Source organism: Eriocheir sinensis, chromosome 5 (genome assembly GCF_024679095.1).
Source record: "Eriocheir sinensis breed Jianghai 21 chromosome 5, ASM2467909v1, whole genome shotgun sequence".
NCBI lineage: Eukaryota > Metazoa > Arthropoda > Malacostraca > Decapoda > Varunidae > Eriocheir > Eriocheir sinensis.
The window spans coordinates 10,717,901-10,736,778 of NC_066513.1; the positions used below are offsets into that span (position 1 = coordinate 10,717,901).

The following is an 18,878-nucleotide window of genomic DNA, read 5'->3' on the forward strand; positions in this document are numbered from 1 at the left end:
CATCCACAAACTTATAAATATCTATATATATATATATATATATATATATATATATATATATATATATATATATATATATATATATATATATATATATATATATATATATATATATATAATCTACGTATGTGAAGGTATTCTATGTTTCATTATTTTACGTTGCTACGTATAGCGTAATAGTGCGCCTCTCTCCCACTGAGCTCTAATACACATGGAGGGGTTATCTCCCCCGTCAGCGTTCGGCCGCCGGCCGCTATATTGAATGACCCGCACTCGGCGCCTCCACCATAGTAATTGAATGGGAACTCCGTAGTTATTTTGTTTCCTTTGTCTCACTCATTCCACATTCGCTCATTCCAAGGACTCATTCCAGACCCCCTCACTCCACACGCATTCATTCCACTAACACTCATTCCACAAACCCTCATTCCACACACACTCATTCCACACGCACTCATTCCACAAACCCTCATTCCACAAACACTCAATCCACACACACTCATTCCACAGGCACTCATTCCACAAACACTCGTGTCACACGCACTCATTCCACAAGCACTCATTCCTCAAAGACTCACTCCACACGGACTCATTCCACAAATATTCACTCCACACGCACTCATTCGACAAGGACTCATTCCACACTCACTTATACCACAAACACTCATTCCACAAGCACTCATTCCTTAAAGACTCATTCGACAAATATTCACTCCACACGCACTCATTCCACAAACCTTCATTCCACAAATACTTATTCCACACGCACTCATTCCACAAGCACTCATTCCACAAATACTTATTCTACAAGCACTCCTTACACAAGCACTCATACCACACATCCCCTCCACACACACATAAATACATACATACATACATGCATACCGTACACACACACACACACACACACACACACACACACACACACACACACACTGCCCGATGGCTCAGTGGTAGAGCTTAGGGTTTCCACCTTAGGGGACGCAAGTTCGATCCACGCCGCTCACGCAGCTTTTTTAATATATATATATATATATATATATATATATATATATATATATATATATATATATATATATATATATATATATATATATATATATATATATATATGATAAGTTTGTGGATGTATGAATTTATGTATGTATGTATGCACATATATCTCTTTCTATGACTTGCACTTCATCTATTAATTTGAACTTCAACTCTTTTAATTTGAAATTCAACTTTTTTTAATCTGAAATTCAACTTTATAAATTTGAATTTCAGCTTTTTGAATTTGAATTTTAACTTTTTTTTAATTTGAAATTCAACTTTTTAAATTTTAAATTCAACTTTTTTAATCTGAGGGTGAAAAGGTGAAGTTCATGTCCATGTCTTGTTCCACTGAGCAGTCACATATCTATTAAACCAATTCGTGCTAATGGAAAAATTCTGATAGTTATTCTCGATTTTTTTGTAAAGCATTCGACAAAGTGCTTCACCAAAGACTCCTTACCAAAAGAAAAGAAAAAAAAAAAACTCATGGGGTGGAGGGTAAAGTTTTTAAGTGGATCGAGGCGTGACTTAGAGACAGAAGCAGATAGAAGCAGGGTTGAGGGTTGATAAATTGGATTGTGCCCGAGATATTGATGAAGTCCAAAAAGGATCAATTCGGAGTTCATATATGTTTGTCATATACGTACAGAAAGGATGTCGAATATGCTACTACGGTATAATATATGCAAGATTGTTGGTGACTCAAAAAATAGGAGACTGATCAGCTTAGAAACCATACTAAAATTCTCCTGGAGGAATTAAATGCCTTGTATAAATGGACCAACAAATAGATGATGAAATTCAATATCAGCAAATGTAACGTCCTTAGTGTGGGAAGAAATAACCCCCCAAGTAATCAATCAATCAAATAATGGGGGCATACGCCGAGGGGCGCGTCGCTTCACCCACCCTACGACGCCAAGCCCTGGTATCTCTCCGGGCGAGTCTCCATGCAGGCCCCATTCCCAACTCGAGTACCTCCCGGCAGGATTTATCGACTTGCTCAACCCACGAGCTCCGTGGATGTCCCCTTGGCCTCCTCCACTCAGGATTCTCTCTTACAGAGACAGCCCGATGAGCAGGATCAGCTTCCGGAAAACGTGCCACGTGCCCGTATAGCCGGAGTTGGCGTTGACGGACTATGCAGGTCATATATACATAGGAAATACATAGGAAATACATAGGAAGAACAAACACCAGAAGACCTATCGGTCTATGACGAGGGTGTCTGTTTACTACCGCTACTACTAGTAATCTACGTGTGGTAGGACAGGACATACTAGATGAAGGCTTCTCCCCACCCACCTCTCCCTCCGGCAACGTGCTGGCAGGAAATAGTTAGAAGAGAACACCATGTACCTTTAAGGAAGAAAGGGCCATGGAAATTTTACAGTAAAAAGAGAAATAAGAGGAAATTACTACCTTAACTTACACTACTGGTAACCTAAGCTGTGGGGGAAAATGCCTTCATTACATAAGAACATAAGAACATAGAAATACAGGGAGGCTGGAAGAGGCCGAGTGGCCTACACAGGGCAGCCCCAGAATCCCCCCTAATACTCACGATGGGTGAGGTGTAGTTTCAGGGGCACAGGTGGAGGCTTGATCCTCGTTTTACCGGCACCAGTAACCTGTCACCTTACTGCTCCCACACCTCACTCCACCTGTCATGCGGACATTAACTGTTGCTTTACTCTGTTGTTGACTTTCGCTACTTGCAATCTAGGTTGTGGGGGAGAATTATATGAATATAGGTTGAGGTCTTGCTGCAATCTGTCTGAAAACATGCGAAAAAGGGTCAATATAATCTTATATCCCTGAAGTACTTATCCAAAGAAGACTTAAAGCTATTGATACTCTTTGCGCTAACTACTGACGGTGAGAGTCCATTCCAGTGATCGACGACTCTGTTATTGAAAAAACTTCTGCACACCAATGTGTTACATCGATTTCCCTTTAACTTCATACCGTTGCTGCGTGTTCTTGTTGTTATAGTAGGATATCAATGTATTATTATTATTTAATATCACCACGAATTAGGCATACAATTGTCAATGGAAAAACCCCACGACAGATAGATCACGCCACCTTATAGGAATGTCGTCCGTCAGTGTTTACCGTCTCAGTTTTGTATACTTAGCACTCCGATGGTGCGTGGAGGTCACCTTGACATACGTGACCAATTGTAACCATTATTTTCCAACCTGTAACTCGCCACTCCTTCACGAGAGTCCGACTGACACACAACGACAGTCGCTCTCGCTCCGTCGCTTCTTGTACATAAAGGCTACGAATATAATTCGCCTTAAGGAAGCTGAAGTCTTAATCAACACCCTTTAAACGCCCCCCGACAAGCCCGTCACATTTGGTTGGCAGCGGTCACCCCGCGCCTGTGCCTTCGCTACCTCGTTCTCCTCCAAGCCACGAGAACTCACCGCCAAACTCCGGGGACAGGCGTACAAGGGAAGAAGGAGTCAACGCACCTGCCGTCCGCGGCACCGCACCTGCCGTCCGCGGCAACGCACAAGGCGCCAGCTACAAGCATCTCACAAGTCGCCACCTACGTGCAACGCACAAGGCGCCAGCTACAAGCATCTCACAAGTCGCCACCTACGTGCAACTCACAAGGCGCCAGCTACAAGCATCTCACAAGTCGCCACCTACGTGCAACTCACAAGGCGCCAGCTACAAGCATCTCACAAGTCGCCACCTACGTGCAACTCACAAGGCGCCAGCTAAGCATCTCACAACTCGCCACCCACGTGCAACTCACAAGGCGCCAGCTACAAGCATCTCCCAAGTCGCCACCTACGTGCAACTCACAAGGCGCCAGCTACAAGCATCTCCCAAGTCGCCACCTACGTGCAACTCACAAGGCGCCAGCTACAAGCATCTCCCAAGTCGCCACCTACGTGCAACTCACAAGGCGCCAGCTACAAGCATCTCCCAAGTCGCCACCTACGTGCAACTCACAAGGCGCCAGCTACAAGCATCTCCCAAGTCGCCACCTACGTGCAACTCACAAGGCGCCAGCTACAAGCATCTCCCAAGTCGCCACCTACGTGCAACTCACATGGCGCCAGCTACAAGCATCTCACAAGTCGCCACCTACGTGCAACTCACACGGCGCCAGCTACAAGCATCTCACAAGTCGCCACCTACGTGCAACTCACAAGGCGCCATCTACAAGCCTCGAGCACACCAGCTATAAGCAACTCTACAGGCGTCCAGCCTACAAGCCTCGAGCACACCAGCTTCAAGCAACTCTACAGGCGTCAAGCCTACAAGCCCCGAGCACACCCACAGGCCTACGCAGCCGATAGCGAGGGCCACAATCTACAAGCCGCTCCCCCGCTTTCAAGCCAGCACTGCTACGTACCCTGCAAGCCACTCCACGATACGGCAGAGGTATTCACACCTGCAACGAGGAGGCACGCCCCGCTGACCTTGGGACACCCCGCATGCCCCTCGCTCCACAGCTGGCGGCACCACCGCCGCTGCCGGGAGCATCGGCCCAAACCTCTTCCGGCAAACAGTCAGCAAGGGTACCCGCGGCCATCTCCCGGTGACTGCAAGCTGTTCCCACTACCGTTTCTTGCAAGGCGTCTTCTCAAGAGGTTACACACCCAAGTCGTCTTGTCTGCCACCGCCGCCCATCTCTTAATATAACAAGGACGACGCGGCCATCATACGTCTGGCGGCAGTGTACCAGCTCCCAGCCGCGCAACGCGGCCGCTCATTTTGCTGGGTCAGCAGTTTTTCAACCTCCATTGCGAGTCCTCCGATGTCAGCCCATCCCTCACCTCTCATCGCCGCTGTGGCCGCGGCCGAGGTTTCCTGACGCGCCTACAACGACTGCACGTCCCCCAGGGCATCACAGGCCGTCGCCCTCTCCACTACATCTGCTGATTAATCTTGGTATTTGTGGATATTCCATTCTTGTCCAAATTTGCCGACTCGGCTCATTTTCATTATTATCCGTGCAGAGGCACGATTTTTTTTATTTCTGTGTTCCTAACACTGTTCTTCAGTCATAATTGTGAGAGTAACGTTCATTCGCATACGATATTGATTCTTTCTTATTGTTTGCTAGCGAGTCTATTGAGTATAGTATGAGTTCCCTGATCAAATTTAATCTTCATCAGTGTGCCCTGCCTCCGTTTTCTTTTCACCGCTCGAGAGAAAACGTGAGCTTCAATGGTATACTCACTTAACATACCACTTTGTTTATATAGTTATTCTTTCTATATATACCCATATCATTAGGGCATTCCATTATAGCCTTAACTTCTATTACGTCTAAACAGGCACCTTGCTATCCATTCTTTCTTGCCTTTTTAGGGTTTCAACGCAAACTATTCATTCATACACGTTCCGTTTATTGGTTCATATTTACAGTTATCAACATATGCTCCTATTTTGTAAATGATTTACACCATAGTATGAACAAAGACACTCTCGCTAAACTCGGCGACACCTTTAAACAGTTGGCTCGTCCTTCAAGTGAGGAGGAATTGGAGCAAGGTGCAACCACCGGTGATTTAAATGTGGTGAATTTGCGATCGGGGGCTACGTACTCTTCCCTCCCAAGGGATAGCGTCCCTTCACCTTCAGAATCGTCTGAATACTTAACCCCCACTCGGCCGAACACAATGCCTGTCGATCCACCTCCCCCTCCTCCTCCTGGGGCCCCACACCACTTCCCCCCGCCCCCGATTCGGGTCATTCCAACTCACGCCAGTATTCGACAATTCTCGGGAGGCGAGACCGATTTTTCGGCGCGACAGTTTTTAGATTTGTGTGAATCTGCCATCGTAAATTCCTCCATTACGGAAGATCATGATAAAATCGCTTTCATTCGGTCACGGTTACTTCCAGGCTCTCGGGCACTGAATTTGATGCAGTCCTCAGCGTTCGCTTCGGGGGACATTGGTGTAAACTATGAGGTTTTTAAAGGGAATTTCATTAAAATCTTCGGGGGCGGGAGTAAACCAAGCATCGTTAGACAGATGGCACACACGGTTGAGTCCCTCCAAAAAAATTCCTCAACAAAGCCGATTTGGGACGCCATGATTGAGGCAAATCAGCTGGCGGTTGACTGTGTCAAGAGCCTGGAAGACGCGCTCTGGCTTCCAGGGGGCTGTATGCAAAAGCACCAGGTGAAGACAGCTTTCGAGTTGTTTTTTTACTTATTTCATATTTCAGAGAAGAACCGCCGTTCTGCCCTCCCTTTGGCCTTCAAACCGAGCGGGAAGTTGGTTGACTTCGTCTCAGAGTTAGAGGTCAAGGTTCAGGAACACCCTCACCATCAACCCCTCGCCACGGCAGCAGCATTGCAAGCACAAAGTAAGGCATCTCTCACCTGTAGTTTTTGCAAACAATCAGGACATTCTGAACATTCTTGTTTCGCGAAACGTAGGGAATCAACACATTCGAGACGGGGCTCAGATAGGAGGTCAGGAGGTTACAGGGGCGGGCATCATTCATCACACAGGAACCCTAGGCCAAACCATCAGCGGAAGGCTGCCTTTTGCCATATCCACGGGAATTGTTTTCATGATTCAGACAGTTGTTCTGCAATACAAAAGGCCAAGGAGGAACAGAAGTACAAGTCCTCAGCGGACAGTAAACCACACTCCTCTTCTCAGAATAAAAAGACATGACTTCGTGACAGCCCCGAGGCGTACATCCCAGTGTCCCTTAAGGAACATACTAATTGGGAGCAACTTGACTTCGTCATTGCCGCCTTCGGACGGACAAGCAAAATTGCCCTCCCTTGCAAGGTGGGCAACACTTCACTCACCTTAGCGGTTGACACAGGTGCCACAGTCAATGTCATATCCGACTCCGCTTACAGGTCACTGACACGACAAGCGAGTGGGGAAAATTGGCCGCTCCAAGAGAACGACCTGAATGTGGTAGGCGTGACGGGCACCACTTTGGGTATCCTTGGGCGAGTATCACTAACAGTCAGCTTACATGAAAAAGTATGTCCCTTTCGAGATTTCTTTTATGTCTCTAGCAGGTTTGCTTTACCTGTGGATGGGATCTTAGGATTGAACGCCATGAAAGACCTGCACATCGCCATAAACCCTGTAAGCAACGCGATCGTGTATCAAGGCCGACGCATACAGGGGATGGTCAATCCATCGCCTCTGTCAACTGTAATCTCACCCTCAGAGGTGGAAAATGACCAACCCACCACAGACTCAGGGGCTGCCACCGCCCAAGTGTCCCCTCTTACGGTCAAACCACACGAAACCATTGCAGACTTGTGGCGGACAGTAACGGCAGTCGTAGAAGGTCCTCATATAGTTCCGGATCGTGCTGCAAAACTTGTTAAAATCCGTTTGCCTAACGCCCCTCCGGCGGGCAGTGATGTGTATCGACGGAGTTCTCACGTACACCGCGTGACGGTGGAGGTAACTCTTGCAACAGTCAAGGAGGGAGGTTTTGCAGAGGCATTGGTAATAAACACGTCTGGATCCCCTGTATCCTTAAAACACGGTGTTCGATTATGCCAGTGTCTAGTGTATGGGATAAATGTCGCCCCAGAACCAGCTGAATACCCTTCAGCCCAAGTTTCAGGCATATCCTCGGCGTGTCAGGCTTCTCTCGAACAAGACACAGCTCATTTAGAGGCGTTCCTAAAAGTTGCACACTATTCCGAAATTAAGCCAACCTTAGTCCAGCTTCTGGAGCATTATCGGGGGGCGCTTGCTCTACCAGGCGAGCCGCTTGGAGTTACGCAGTGTGCTGAACACCACATTAAGTTAAAACCCAATACAAATCCTGTATATATCAATGCGTACAAGCTCCCCCACAGTCAGAGGGAGGTGGTGCAACAACTTATCTCTGAAATGTTAGAACAAGGTGTCATCAAAGAATCGAATTCCCCGTGGAATTCGCCCTTGTTCCTGGTTCCAAAGAAAGACGGCTCTTATCGTCCTGTGATTGATTTCCGGCGTGTGAACACCGCGACCGTGGATGATCATTTTCCGCTTCCCGTTCTTAGAGATCTTCTGATGTGTCTCGGTAGAGGAAATAAAGTCTTTACGAGTCTTGATCTGGTCAGTGGCTACTGGCAACTGCCCATGGCCCCCGAGTCACGTGAAATAACGGCTTTCAGCACGCCTCATGGCCACTATGAGTGGACGAGGATGCCGTTCGGGCTCAAAGGAGCTCCCTTGAACTTCCAAAGTACAATGAACAGTATTTTTGGTGACTTGCTGGGCAACTCTGTCTATGTGTATTTAGACGACATCATCATAGCAAGTAAAGACGTGCATGCACACATGGAAACACTAAAAGCAGTCCTACACAGACTTCAAGAGGTCGGATTAAAGCTCAAAATCACCAAATGTGAATTTTAAAGCCTCGGATCAAGTTCTTGGGGCATGTCGTGGACGAATTCGGCATCCACACAGTGGACGACAAAATAAAGGCTATTGCCGAGTTCCTCAGCCAACGTCTGCGGACAAGGTACGGTCTTTCTTGGGTGTCGCCGGTTATTACAGGCCTTTCATTAAGGACTTCTGCAGCTCGCGCGAGTCCCCTAACCCATCTTTTAAAGAAAGACGTACCATTTCAGTGGCTCCCAGCTCAACAAACGAGTTTTGAGGATTTAAAGAAAGCGCTTACACGGGCTCCGGTCCTTGTCTTTCCGGATTTCAAGGACCCTTTCAGCTTTGTACCGACGCTTCGGCTAGTGGAGTAGGAGCCGCGCTGATGCAATCAGATATGTCCGGCAAAAGCATGTGATAGCGTTCGCCAGTCGAGTACTTACAGCCCGGAAAAGAACTATTCTGTTACCCACCCAGAGGCTCTTGCCATTGTGTGGGCTCTGAAGCATTTTCGTGACATTGTGATGGGGTACAAAATTGTGGTGTTTACGGACCACGCGGCCATAACTGATCTTTTCAAGAAAAACCTACACGGTCGTCTGGCAAGATGGTTCTTAACGATCCAGCATACAATCCGGAGATAAAATACATCACCGGGAAAACAAATGTGGTCGCAGATGCCTTATCTCGGAATGTTCCGATAGGCGCGATTACCACCCCAGAGGTCATCCACAACTTCACTTCACCTGAGCTACACACTGCTCAGCGTGACCACCCTGTGTGGAAGAGGTTAATTTACGCCCTCGAGTCGGGAGACGAATCAAACCTTCCTGAATTGCCAGTTCCCTTTTCACAATTCTTCCTATCAGAGGACAACCTCCTTTGTAGGTCATGGCCAACCAAACCGGTACCTATAGACCAACTGGTCATCCCAGACATATACGTCCCCGTGACGCTTAAGCTGGTCCATAACACACCCATTGCGGGTCACCCAGGAAGAGACAAGACGCTGTCTGTCACCAGACGAAAATTCTACTGGCCCACATTACGGGTTGATGTAGAAAAAACATGTCGCACATTGCGTCGTTTGTGCTAAGCACAAGGGGTCCGTCAAAGGGCCAGCACCTATGTTGCAATACCCGGTACCAGAGGCGCCATGGGATGTTGTTAATATAGACTTACAGCTCCCCAGAGCCAACATGGCTCGCGCTACTTATGTGCGTCGACCAGTTCTCTAGGTTTCTAGTTCTAGCGCCTCTCAAGGACAAGACAGCCACACGCGTGGCCCATGCCCTCGTGACTCACGTGTTGTGTCCACATTCGTCTCCTCGAATTCTTCTGAGTGACAATGGCACCGAGTTTAGGAACTCAGTATTGAGCGAAATATGCGCTCAGTTTAACATCACGCAATCCTTCATCACAGCTTACCACCCAGCTGCTAATGGGTTGGCGGAGAGGGCTAATAGGAAAATCTTACAGGTCCTCAGGCCTATCGTGAACGATCTCCACGATAATTGGGAAGATTGGCTATCGCATATAGCCGCTTCCATAAATACGTCGGTAAACGACTCTACGGGAAGTCTACCTACTACATCTTGTATGGGGTGGAGAAACGTCTTCCGTACGACTTCCTAACAACCCCACAGCAACCTCTCTACAACATTGATAGGTACGCACAACAGCAGATGCATATGTTTTCCAAGATACACTCAGAAGTTAGGTGTACGTTAAAAGCTACGAAGGTTGAAATGATGTCAAAACAACACAAACAGGCCGTCTTGGTGAATTTCAAAGAGGGTGACACAGTCATGATTAAGCAAGCGGAAAGGAGTTCGAAACTGGGGGCTAAATTTGTGGGTCCTTACCGAGTTGTTCGGAATGTCAGGGGAAATCGGTTCGAGGTTCTCGAGTCGAATAGTGGAGTCAGTCTAGAAGTTCACAGTGATCGTCTGAAAGTAATTCCCTCACCTTTGGACCTTGATATTGGTACTTCCCCCTCAGAGTCAAATGTTCAACAAGATAATCCCAACACCCATAGCTATAACTTGAGACCACGGGTTTAAATACTTCATTCCCACCACTTTCAGATCATGATGTTGCGTTTTCTGACCATCTTGTTGTCCCTCGGCTCCCTGCTTGCAACAACACCCATCCACCTGAAGCCTGGTGCCCTCACGGCACAAATAGGAGAGGTCTTACTCATAGAAGATGTGCTCCTCGTAAAATATCCATATACTTCCTTGACCAACAGCACGGACATAATCAGGATAGTCTCAGAAAAACTACTCGGCATGGCAGACGCCATCCGGGCTACCAAGACTAGGGAATCAAAGGCACCTTCTAGTACCAACTCTCTGACTCTTTTTCAACTACTGGAGGATAGGATTCTGTTCTTACGGGGAAAAGTTGATGAGGTAAACATGGATTATAGTTTTCACTCTGTTCACTCTCGGGTAAAGAGGGGATTGCTCAACATCGTGGGGTCCGCCTCAAAGTTCCTTTTCGGTACGGCTACCGACGAGGACGTTCGCGATTTGCGGGACCACTACGCTCATGTACTTTCCTTTGCTGCTAGAAATCGCAGGGTGATCAACGCCAATTGTAGAAAACTTGCGCAATTGCATACTAACATTGAGGAACTGCTAGAGCAGACAAATAAGATGGTAGAGGTTATCAACATAGTTGTCAAACAGATCGACCAGGTGAATCAGTTTCTCCTCCTAGATCAGGCCTTGCATGTATTGGAAAACGTCATTAACTCCGTCGCAACGGCTAATCAGCAGGTTATTAGCAACATGGTTGATGCAGCGCACGGTAGAGTCACACCTGCCTTGTTCCCTCTACACGATTTGAGAACGACTGTCCAGATCGGGTATCAAAATTATAGCCTGACGCCTTTATTCACCCCGGACATGAGTCAATATTTTTACCCCTTGATTGAGTCCAGCCTCACCCCTGATGCCATAATCATTCATGTTCCATTTCAGACGGCGGACGTGTTTGAGGCACACGAAATTGTCCCGTTCCATTTTTCAGCAAAGGACAGTGTGTTGGCCCTGGACACGTCCCCGTCTCTTGTTCTAATCGCGAAGGATTTCGCTCTGTATTCAACGGATAGCTACTCACTCTTGCAGTATTGCAAGGAGACGGTCTTCGGGCGATTCTATTGCTCTGCGTCTCTCTTTGCCTTCCTTCCAGTTCGGGGAGGGGTATGCGAGATCGCCCTCACCCGCGTGAACGCGTCTGACGCTCTTTCCCTGTGCCCTTACAAGCAGCTAACACCAACGCCTGTTTTCCATCAGAACTTTCAGGGTCTGCATTATTTTTATTTTCCTCAGTCCTTCTATGTATCGGTCATCTGCCCGGAGGGTACCACTTATCAACGGGTTACTGGTCACTATGCCATAGCGGAAGCATGCTATATCCGCTCCACTAACATAACAACGTACCCGTCCCGGATTCGTCTGGTTTTCACGGCCAATATTTCCCATCGAGTGTTTCCTCTACGGTCTCTCGATGACATTCATTTCTCCAGCATCTCGTATGTGACTAATTCCCTTAATTCATTGTCTTTCGCGAACAAAACAGAGTTTGCGGAAACCCTGGAGGAAACGCTGCCTGATTATTTGCATCTCCCCTACCTGTACCCTGGATTTTTTGTACCAATGTTTCTGATGTTCGTCAGTCTCGTCGTCATGTGCTACCTTATTAGGAGAAACTCTGTCCTGCACGATTATTTGGTTGTGCAGACACGGCGACTGGATGCAGGGAGGCCACTGGCAAGGTAGTTTTTCCTTTTCTCAGACAAGTCAGGGGACAGAAACCTGGCTGCTCCTATACTTAACATTGTACTGTGTTTCACTACTGTATTTTTTTTTTAGGAGCTAGATCACCGTTTCATTGTCTGTAACTATGCCAGTTGATAGTTTCTTATACATGTGTTCTTATATTTATCTTTTGAGAGGTTTCTTATGTTTCATGTCACACACGTTGTGGTTTCCCTCTCCCTATTTATATTATAATTCCACATCTGTTCTTACATAGCCAGTGTTTTAATATAATTGTATCATAGGCAGTCTGCTTGACAACCTCCCTCTCTGTATGTTCATGGTACCTAGACTGCTATTTCGATTTTTATATATCGCGAGGTCGCGATCACTGGTAGGTGACCGAGCAGTGTTATAGTAGGATATCAATGTATTATTATTATTTAATATCACCACGAATTAGGCATACAATTGTCAATGGAAAAACCCCACGACAGATAGATCACGCCACCTTATAGGAATGTCGTCCGTCAGTGTTTACCGTCTCAGTTTTGTATACTTAGCACTCCGATGGTGCGTGGAGGTCACCTTGACATACGTGACCAATTGTAACCATTATTTTCCAACCTGTAACTCGCCACTCCTTCACGAGAGTCCGACTGACACACAACGACAGTCGCTCTCGCTCCGTCGCTTCTTGTACATAAAGGCTACGAATATAATTCGCCTTAAGGAAGCTGAAGTCTTAATCAACACCCTTTAAACGCCCCCCGACAAGCCCGTCACATTGTGTTGGTGTCGCTCAGAAATAGACTGTCCGGGTTAATGTTGTCGAATCCATTAAGGATTTTGAACACTTCAATTAAGTCCCCCTTATCCTTCGCTTTTTTAGGGAAAACATATCTAAACGCTTTAAACGCTCGTCGTATAGCAAGTTTCGGAGCGCTGGAATTTGTTTGGTTGCTCGTCGCTGTATCTTTTCTAGCAAAACTTGATCTTTGATATAGTTCGGTGACCAGAGCTGAACGGCGTATTCTAGGTGTGGTCTTACAAATGCTAAATATAATCTCTTCATAAGTTCGGGTGAGTTATAATCAAAGTTTCTTGAGATTAATCCCAACATCATATTGGCTTTTTTACTCGCTGTAGAACATTGATCACTCATTTTAATTAAGAGTGTTACTAATAATGACACCAAGACCTTTTTCTTGTTTTACCTCGCTGAGCTCATGTCCTTGAATCTGATATTTAAAGTTAGGATTTTTTTTAACCTATGTGCATTACTTTACATTTATCTAAGTTAAAACTCATTTGTCATTTTTTGCTCCAGTCGGCAAGTCTTATTAAGTCTGATTGAATGTTCTCGCAACTTTAACTGTTCATTACCGTACCTCCTAATTTGGTGTCGTCGGTGAATCTGGCTACTTTTGATAGGATATCAGTTTCTAAGTCGTCCACGTAAATTATGAATAGTGTTGGCCCCAGGACCGAACCTTGGGGCACGCCACTGGTGACGGGTTGCCAATCCGATGCTTCACCATTAAGAACTACACGTTGTTCTCTGTTGGTAAGCCAGTCATGAATCCACGCACATAAATGGTCGTTAATACCGTGGGAACGCAGTTTTGAAATAAGCCTAACGTGAGGAACTTTATCAAACGCTTTCTAGGTAAATTACGTCATATGGGCTTCGGGCGCCCCAACATGTATAAACATCGTTGAAAAAGGTTAATAGGTTGGTAAGGCAAGACCGATTACTACGAAATCCATGCTGACTATCAGTTATCAAATCATTTGTTTCAAGGAAAATGATCATTTTATCCCTGATTATTTTTTCGAATAGCTTAATTAGGACAGAAGTAAGGCTGGTAAGACAATAATTACTGGCTTGTTTTTTTGTCTCCTTTTTTAAAGATCGGGGTAATATTGGCCTTTTTCCACTCGAAAGGCACACTGGCCTGTGCTAATGACTTGTTGAATATTAATGTTATGGGTATGATCCTGTGGATTATGTGTCAGTCTATATATCTTATAGAGTTTTCTTTTTTCGACGATGATTTTTTGTAGGTAATTATTCATCCACAACGGTTTTTGATTATCAGTCCTTCGTGGCTTGAGTGGAATTAATTTATTGACACTCGCTGTGATTTGTGCAGTAAAACGATTATACATTTTTTGAACGCTGACGTTGTTAAGCAAATGATTCCAATTTACTGAAGCCAGTTCTCTTTTTAGGTCCGTAAAATTTGCTTTACTATAATTAGGTATTAAGAGTGAGTTTGCTCGTGCTTTTGTTTCAATATTCAAAGCACATCTTATTATGTTGTGGTCGCTGCTTGCAAATGGCTCGCCTACCTCACAGGCAGTTATGAGATGAATATCGGTCGCGAAGATTAAATCAAGAATATTATTTCCGCGTGTCGCCATGGTAACAGTTTGATTAAGAAATTAATTTTGTGCAAAGTTAATTAATCTCTTGCCTTCTCTGTCGCCAGAAAGTGTATTCCAGTTAACGGAGGGGTTATTGCAGCCACCGCATATTATTGCATTTTCATTTCTGATAACTCTATTTATCTCTGCGTAGAGATTTCCATCAATGTCTTGGTTTGATTTAGGAGGTCGGTAAATTACGCCCAGAACATACTTTTTATTATTGATCGTTGCTTGTACATACAATGAATCATAAGCCTCTGTTTCGGCATTGTTTAGCTGAATGACTTCTAAATTATTTTTCGCATATATTATTACACCTCCTTTTTTGTGTAAACGACACTTAGCAAACGCATTGTAACCATTTATAGCTACTTCACCTAATTGATGTTTATCGAACATATTCATACATGTTTCCGTGATCAAAATGAAGTCGGGTTTTTCAGTAATTGCATGTATTATCAATTGGCTACGCTTCTGAATGATGCTACGGGCATTTACATAAAAGATGTTTAATTTATCCGTCGAGTGTGCGCCATCTATCAACTGTCGTTTCACTGGAATTGGAATAGCGCGTCAGACCTGACTATCCTCAATTACCCCTACCTCACCAACCACTTGCGTGGCTGTTGATCTCACTGCTGCCTCAGTACCACTAACCTGTGGGTCTGGTGACCTGACATCCTGGGCAGTTCTGTACACCTGCGGCCTGACCTCACTATCAGGGTGTGGTTTCCTCCCGGCTAAGCCGGAAGCTACCTCACCTCGTTGCTGCATCTTTTTTTTTTTTTTTTTTTTTTACAACAAAGGAGGCAGCTCAAAGGCACACACAAAAAAAGAAAACAATAATAAAAAAAAGCCCGCTACTCGCTGCTCCTAAAAAAGAAACAAAAGAGGTGGCCGAAAGCAAGATCAAATACGGGAGGAGAGGTGTCCTGATACCCTCCTCTTGAAAGAGTTCAAGTCGTAGGCAGGAGGAAATACAGATGAAGGAAGATTGTTCCAGAGTTTACCAGCGTGAGGGATGAAAGAGTGAAGATGCTGGTTAACTCTTGCATAAGGGGTTTGGACAGTATAGGGATGAGCATGAGTAGAAAGTCGAGTGCAGCGGGGCCGCGGGAGGGGGGGAGGCATGCAGTTAGCAAGTTCAGAAGAGCAGTCAGCGTGGAAATATCGATAGAAGATAGAAAGAGAGGCAACATTGCGGTGGAATTTAAGAGGTAGAAGACTATCAGTATGAGGAGGAGAGCTGATGAGACGAAGAGCCTTAGACACCACTCTGTCCAGAAGAGCTGTGTGAGTGGAGCCCCCCCACACATGAGATGCATACTCCATACGAGGGCGGACAAGGCCCCTGTATATGGACAGCAACTGTGCAGGGGAGAAGAACTGGCGGAGACGGTACAGAACGCCCAGCCTCGAGGAAGCTGATTTAGTAGGAGATGAGATGTGAAGTTTCCAGTTGAGATTTTGAGTTAAGGATAGACCGAGGATGTTTAGTGTTGAGGAAGGTGATAGCTGGGTGTTGTCAAAGAATAGGGGATAGTTGTTTCGAAGATTGTGTCGAGTGGATAGGTGGAGAAAATGTGTTTTTGAGGCGTTGAAGGACACCAGGTTCTTCTTGCCCCAATCGGAAATAATAGTAAGGTCTGAGGCTAAGCGTTCTGCAGCCTCCAGCCTTGAGTCGTTAAGTTCCTGTAGGGTGGATCTTCTATTAAAAGAAGTTGAGTAATGCAGAGTGGAATCATTGGCGTAGGAATGGATAGGACAGTTCGTTTTGGAAAGAAGATCATCAATGAACAACAGAAAAAGAGTGGGAGATAGGACAGAACCCTGTGGGACACCACTGTTAATAGATTTAGGGGAAGAACAGTGACCGTCTACCACGGCAGAAATAGAACGGTCAGAAAGGAAACTGGAGATAAAGGTACAGAGAGAAGGATAGAAACCGTAGGAGGGTAGTTTGGAAAGCAAAGATTTGTGCCAGACCCTATCAAAAGCTTTTGATATGTCCAGCGCAATAGCAAAAGTTTCACCGAAACGGCTAAGAGAGGATGACCAAGAGTCAGTTAAGAAGGCTAGAAGATCACCAGTAGAACGCCCCTTGCGGAACCCATACTGGCGATCAGATAGAAGGTCAGAAGTGGAAAGGTGCTTTTGAATCTTCTGGTTAAGGATTGATTCAAAAGCTTTAGATAGACAAGAAAGTAAAGCTATAGGACGGTAGTTTGAGGGATTGGAGCGGTCACCCTTCTTAGGCACAGGCTGTATGAAGGCATACTTCCAGCAAGAAGGAAAGGTAGATCTGTCTTAGCTCTTTCGAAATTTCCTCATCTAACGCTCTGCCTAGCCTCGCCTTTCCCACACAATTTAGATGAAGGCCATCGTTAGAAAACAGGCTTCTGTCATGAATGAAATGATCCCATACGTCCACAAACATGACTCCCTTACTATTACACAAATCCCTGACACGTTCGTTTATCCCCAGCATTCTACTGAGAATGAAGGAGTTAACATCGTGGCGAGGGATCAAACCACACACTACAGAGCGTCTCCTGCTTTCTTTTAGTTTTCCGACAAATTTCCTATATTTGTCTACAATTTCCTCTGATCTACCTTTCGCTACATTGTTTGTTCCTACCACGTAGACAAACATTGTCTCCTCTGAGGTAGTAGCGACTAAGTCGTCAACCTTCTCAGCTACGTCCTCAATTCTGGTTCCTGGGAAAACAACATGGCGACGCCTCGCTCATTTCCAACAAAACTCACGGTCCTGCTGTCTAACTAAGCTGTCCCCGACAAAAACGATGCTAGGATCATTCTCAACTCGATCTCCTAACACCTGAAACCTGTTTCTTGTCACGACCCCACTGTAACTAACATCTACTGCTACAGCCTTTCCCCCTTTTCTAACAGGCTGGAAGGAATCTAATGTATCTACCTCCTTCTCTACCTCACCCACTCTATCTTCCAATCTCTCGAATCAGTCTCACGGAGTAGTCGCCGGTTTGACACATTGTCATTCCAGCGATACCCCATGATTCTGCGTAGACACTTATTACCAAAGGCATCAATCCGCCTCTCCAAGTCTCCATTTAGTGTCCTTGTCTCACAACCATAGAGTAAGACAGGGAGCACAAGGGACTTGAAGATCCGGATCTTTGTTCCAAGTAATCACACATTAAATAACACCCCTTGACCACTCCAGCTGCGAAAGAGATTTGTAAGTGCGCATAGCTCTGACCTTGGACCCAGAAATCAAAGTTCTATCGCTAGAAACCTCACAAATATAGTCTTGGGCTTTATTTCGGGAAGCGTATGCAAAGGAGCTCAGAAGTCACACCAGGACTATGCTGTTCAGCTTTTACGCCCCTATTAAAGGAAGGATATAGATTCCTTTGAAGCAATACAGAAGAGAATGACGAAAATGATCCAGAGACTTCGGAACTTACTGTGCGGGGATAGACTCAAGGGTAGACTCTCATGGTTTTCGACTAAAAACGGCTTATCAGAAAACTTGAATAAAGTATAACTATAACTATCTAAAAATGCATAAGTACTAAAATTGGCGGGGAAAATTTCTTGTGCGTCTCGCTTTCCGGAATGCGACCCTAAACTTTCGTGGAATAGGTTTGATTTTGGTGTGTTAGGCAGCGCCAGGATAAAGTTTTACCACATAGTGACATTTGGCAAATCTGTCTCACAGCCATATGTTTGGAGTCAGTGACAAGCAAAACACCGAGAGGGACAGTACTGATTGTACAATTTTCAGCTTTGTGTTTGCTTGTTGCTCGTCTTATGAATTGACTCATCAATGATCCCCAGCTGTGAGGTATAAAGAAATATAGCGGCAACGGCACAGAACACGGAAGTAATATAGCACAAGCGGCGAGTGGTCGCGTTCCGCGGCCACCGGGGTTTCCGCGATGTTGCAAATTAGAAAGTATTTATGGTAGGATAATTATTATTTTTACGGTGCTTTACCACACTGCAATAACATGTGAGCTGCATACATGTGTGAGATAGACATATGTGGGATACAAACATTTCGGATGGTGGTTACGGAAATACAAACATCTTCAAACTTCAGAGGCCTCGAAAGTGTAAAATTCGATTTTTTAAAAATTATAATTATCGTTGTGGTAAACGATGGAATAGAGACAGTTTTTCGATGAACCAAAGCTAATCAGAAACGACGCCAACGAAAGGTGAAAAATTCCAGTAGCGGAGATTTGGCGGGAAAGTATGTAGACATGATGGCGACGTCAGATAGTGTAAGGACAATTTTGAAAATCCGCCT

The 18,878-nt window shown here is 45.5% G+C and overlaps 1 protein-coding gene and 1 long non-coding RNA gene across 3 annotated transcripts; one reads left to right on the forward strand and one right to left on the reverse strand.

Annotated features, from left to right (window-relative positions):
- Positions 1–3,031: 3,031 nt before the first annotated feature.
- LOC126984267 (uncharacterized) lies at positions 3,032–4,696 on the reverse strand. Its single transcript, XR_007736526.1, has 3 exons — positions 3,847–4,696; positions 3,649–3,748; positions 3,032–3,598 (listed from the first exon to the last, which is right to left on the reverse strand). It is a non-coding gene; the product is annotated as an uncharacterized LOC126984267 (long non-coding RNA).
- Positions 4,697–4,800: 104 nt separating this feature from the next.
- LOC126984255 (uncharacterized) lies at positions 4,801–12,896 on the forward strand. Of its 2 annotated transcripts, XM_050837875.1 has the most exons (3): positions 4,801–4,956; positions 6,244–6,384; positions 10,469–12,896. In XM_050837875.1, exon 3 carries the CDS (start codon positions 10,472–10,474, stop codon positions 12,167–12,169), a length of 1,698 nt encoding a protein of 565 aa, XP_050693832.1. In that variant the 5' UTR covers positions 4,801–4,956; positions 6,244–6,384; positions 10,469–10,471; the 3' UTR covers positions 12,170–12,896. The 2 variants fall into 2 exon arrangements, with proteins under 2 accessions (XP_050693832.1, XP_050693836.1); XM_050837879.1 differs by lacking the exon at positions 4,801–4,956 and having other exon boundaries at positions 4,974–6,384.
- The last annotated feature ends 5,982 nt before the right edge of the window (positions 12,897–18,878 follow it).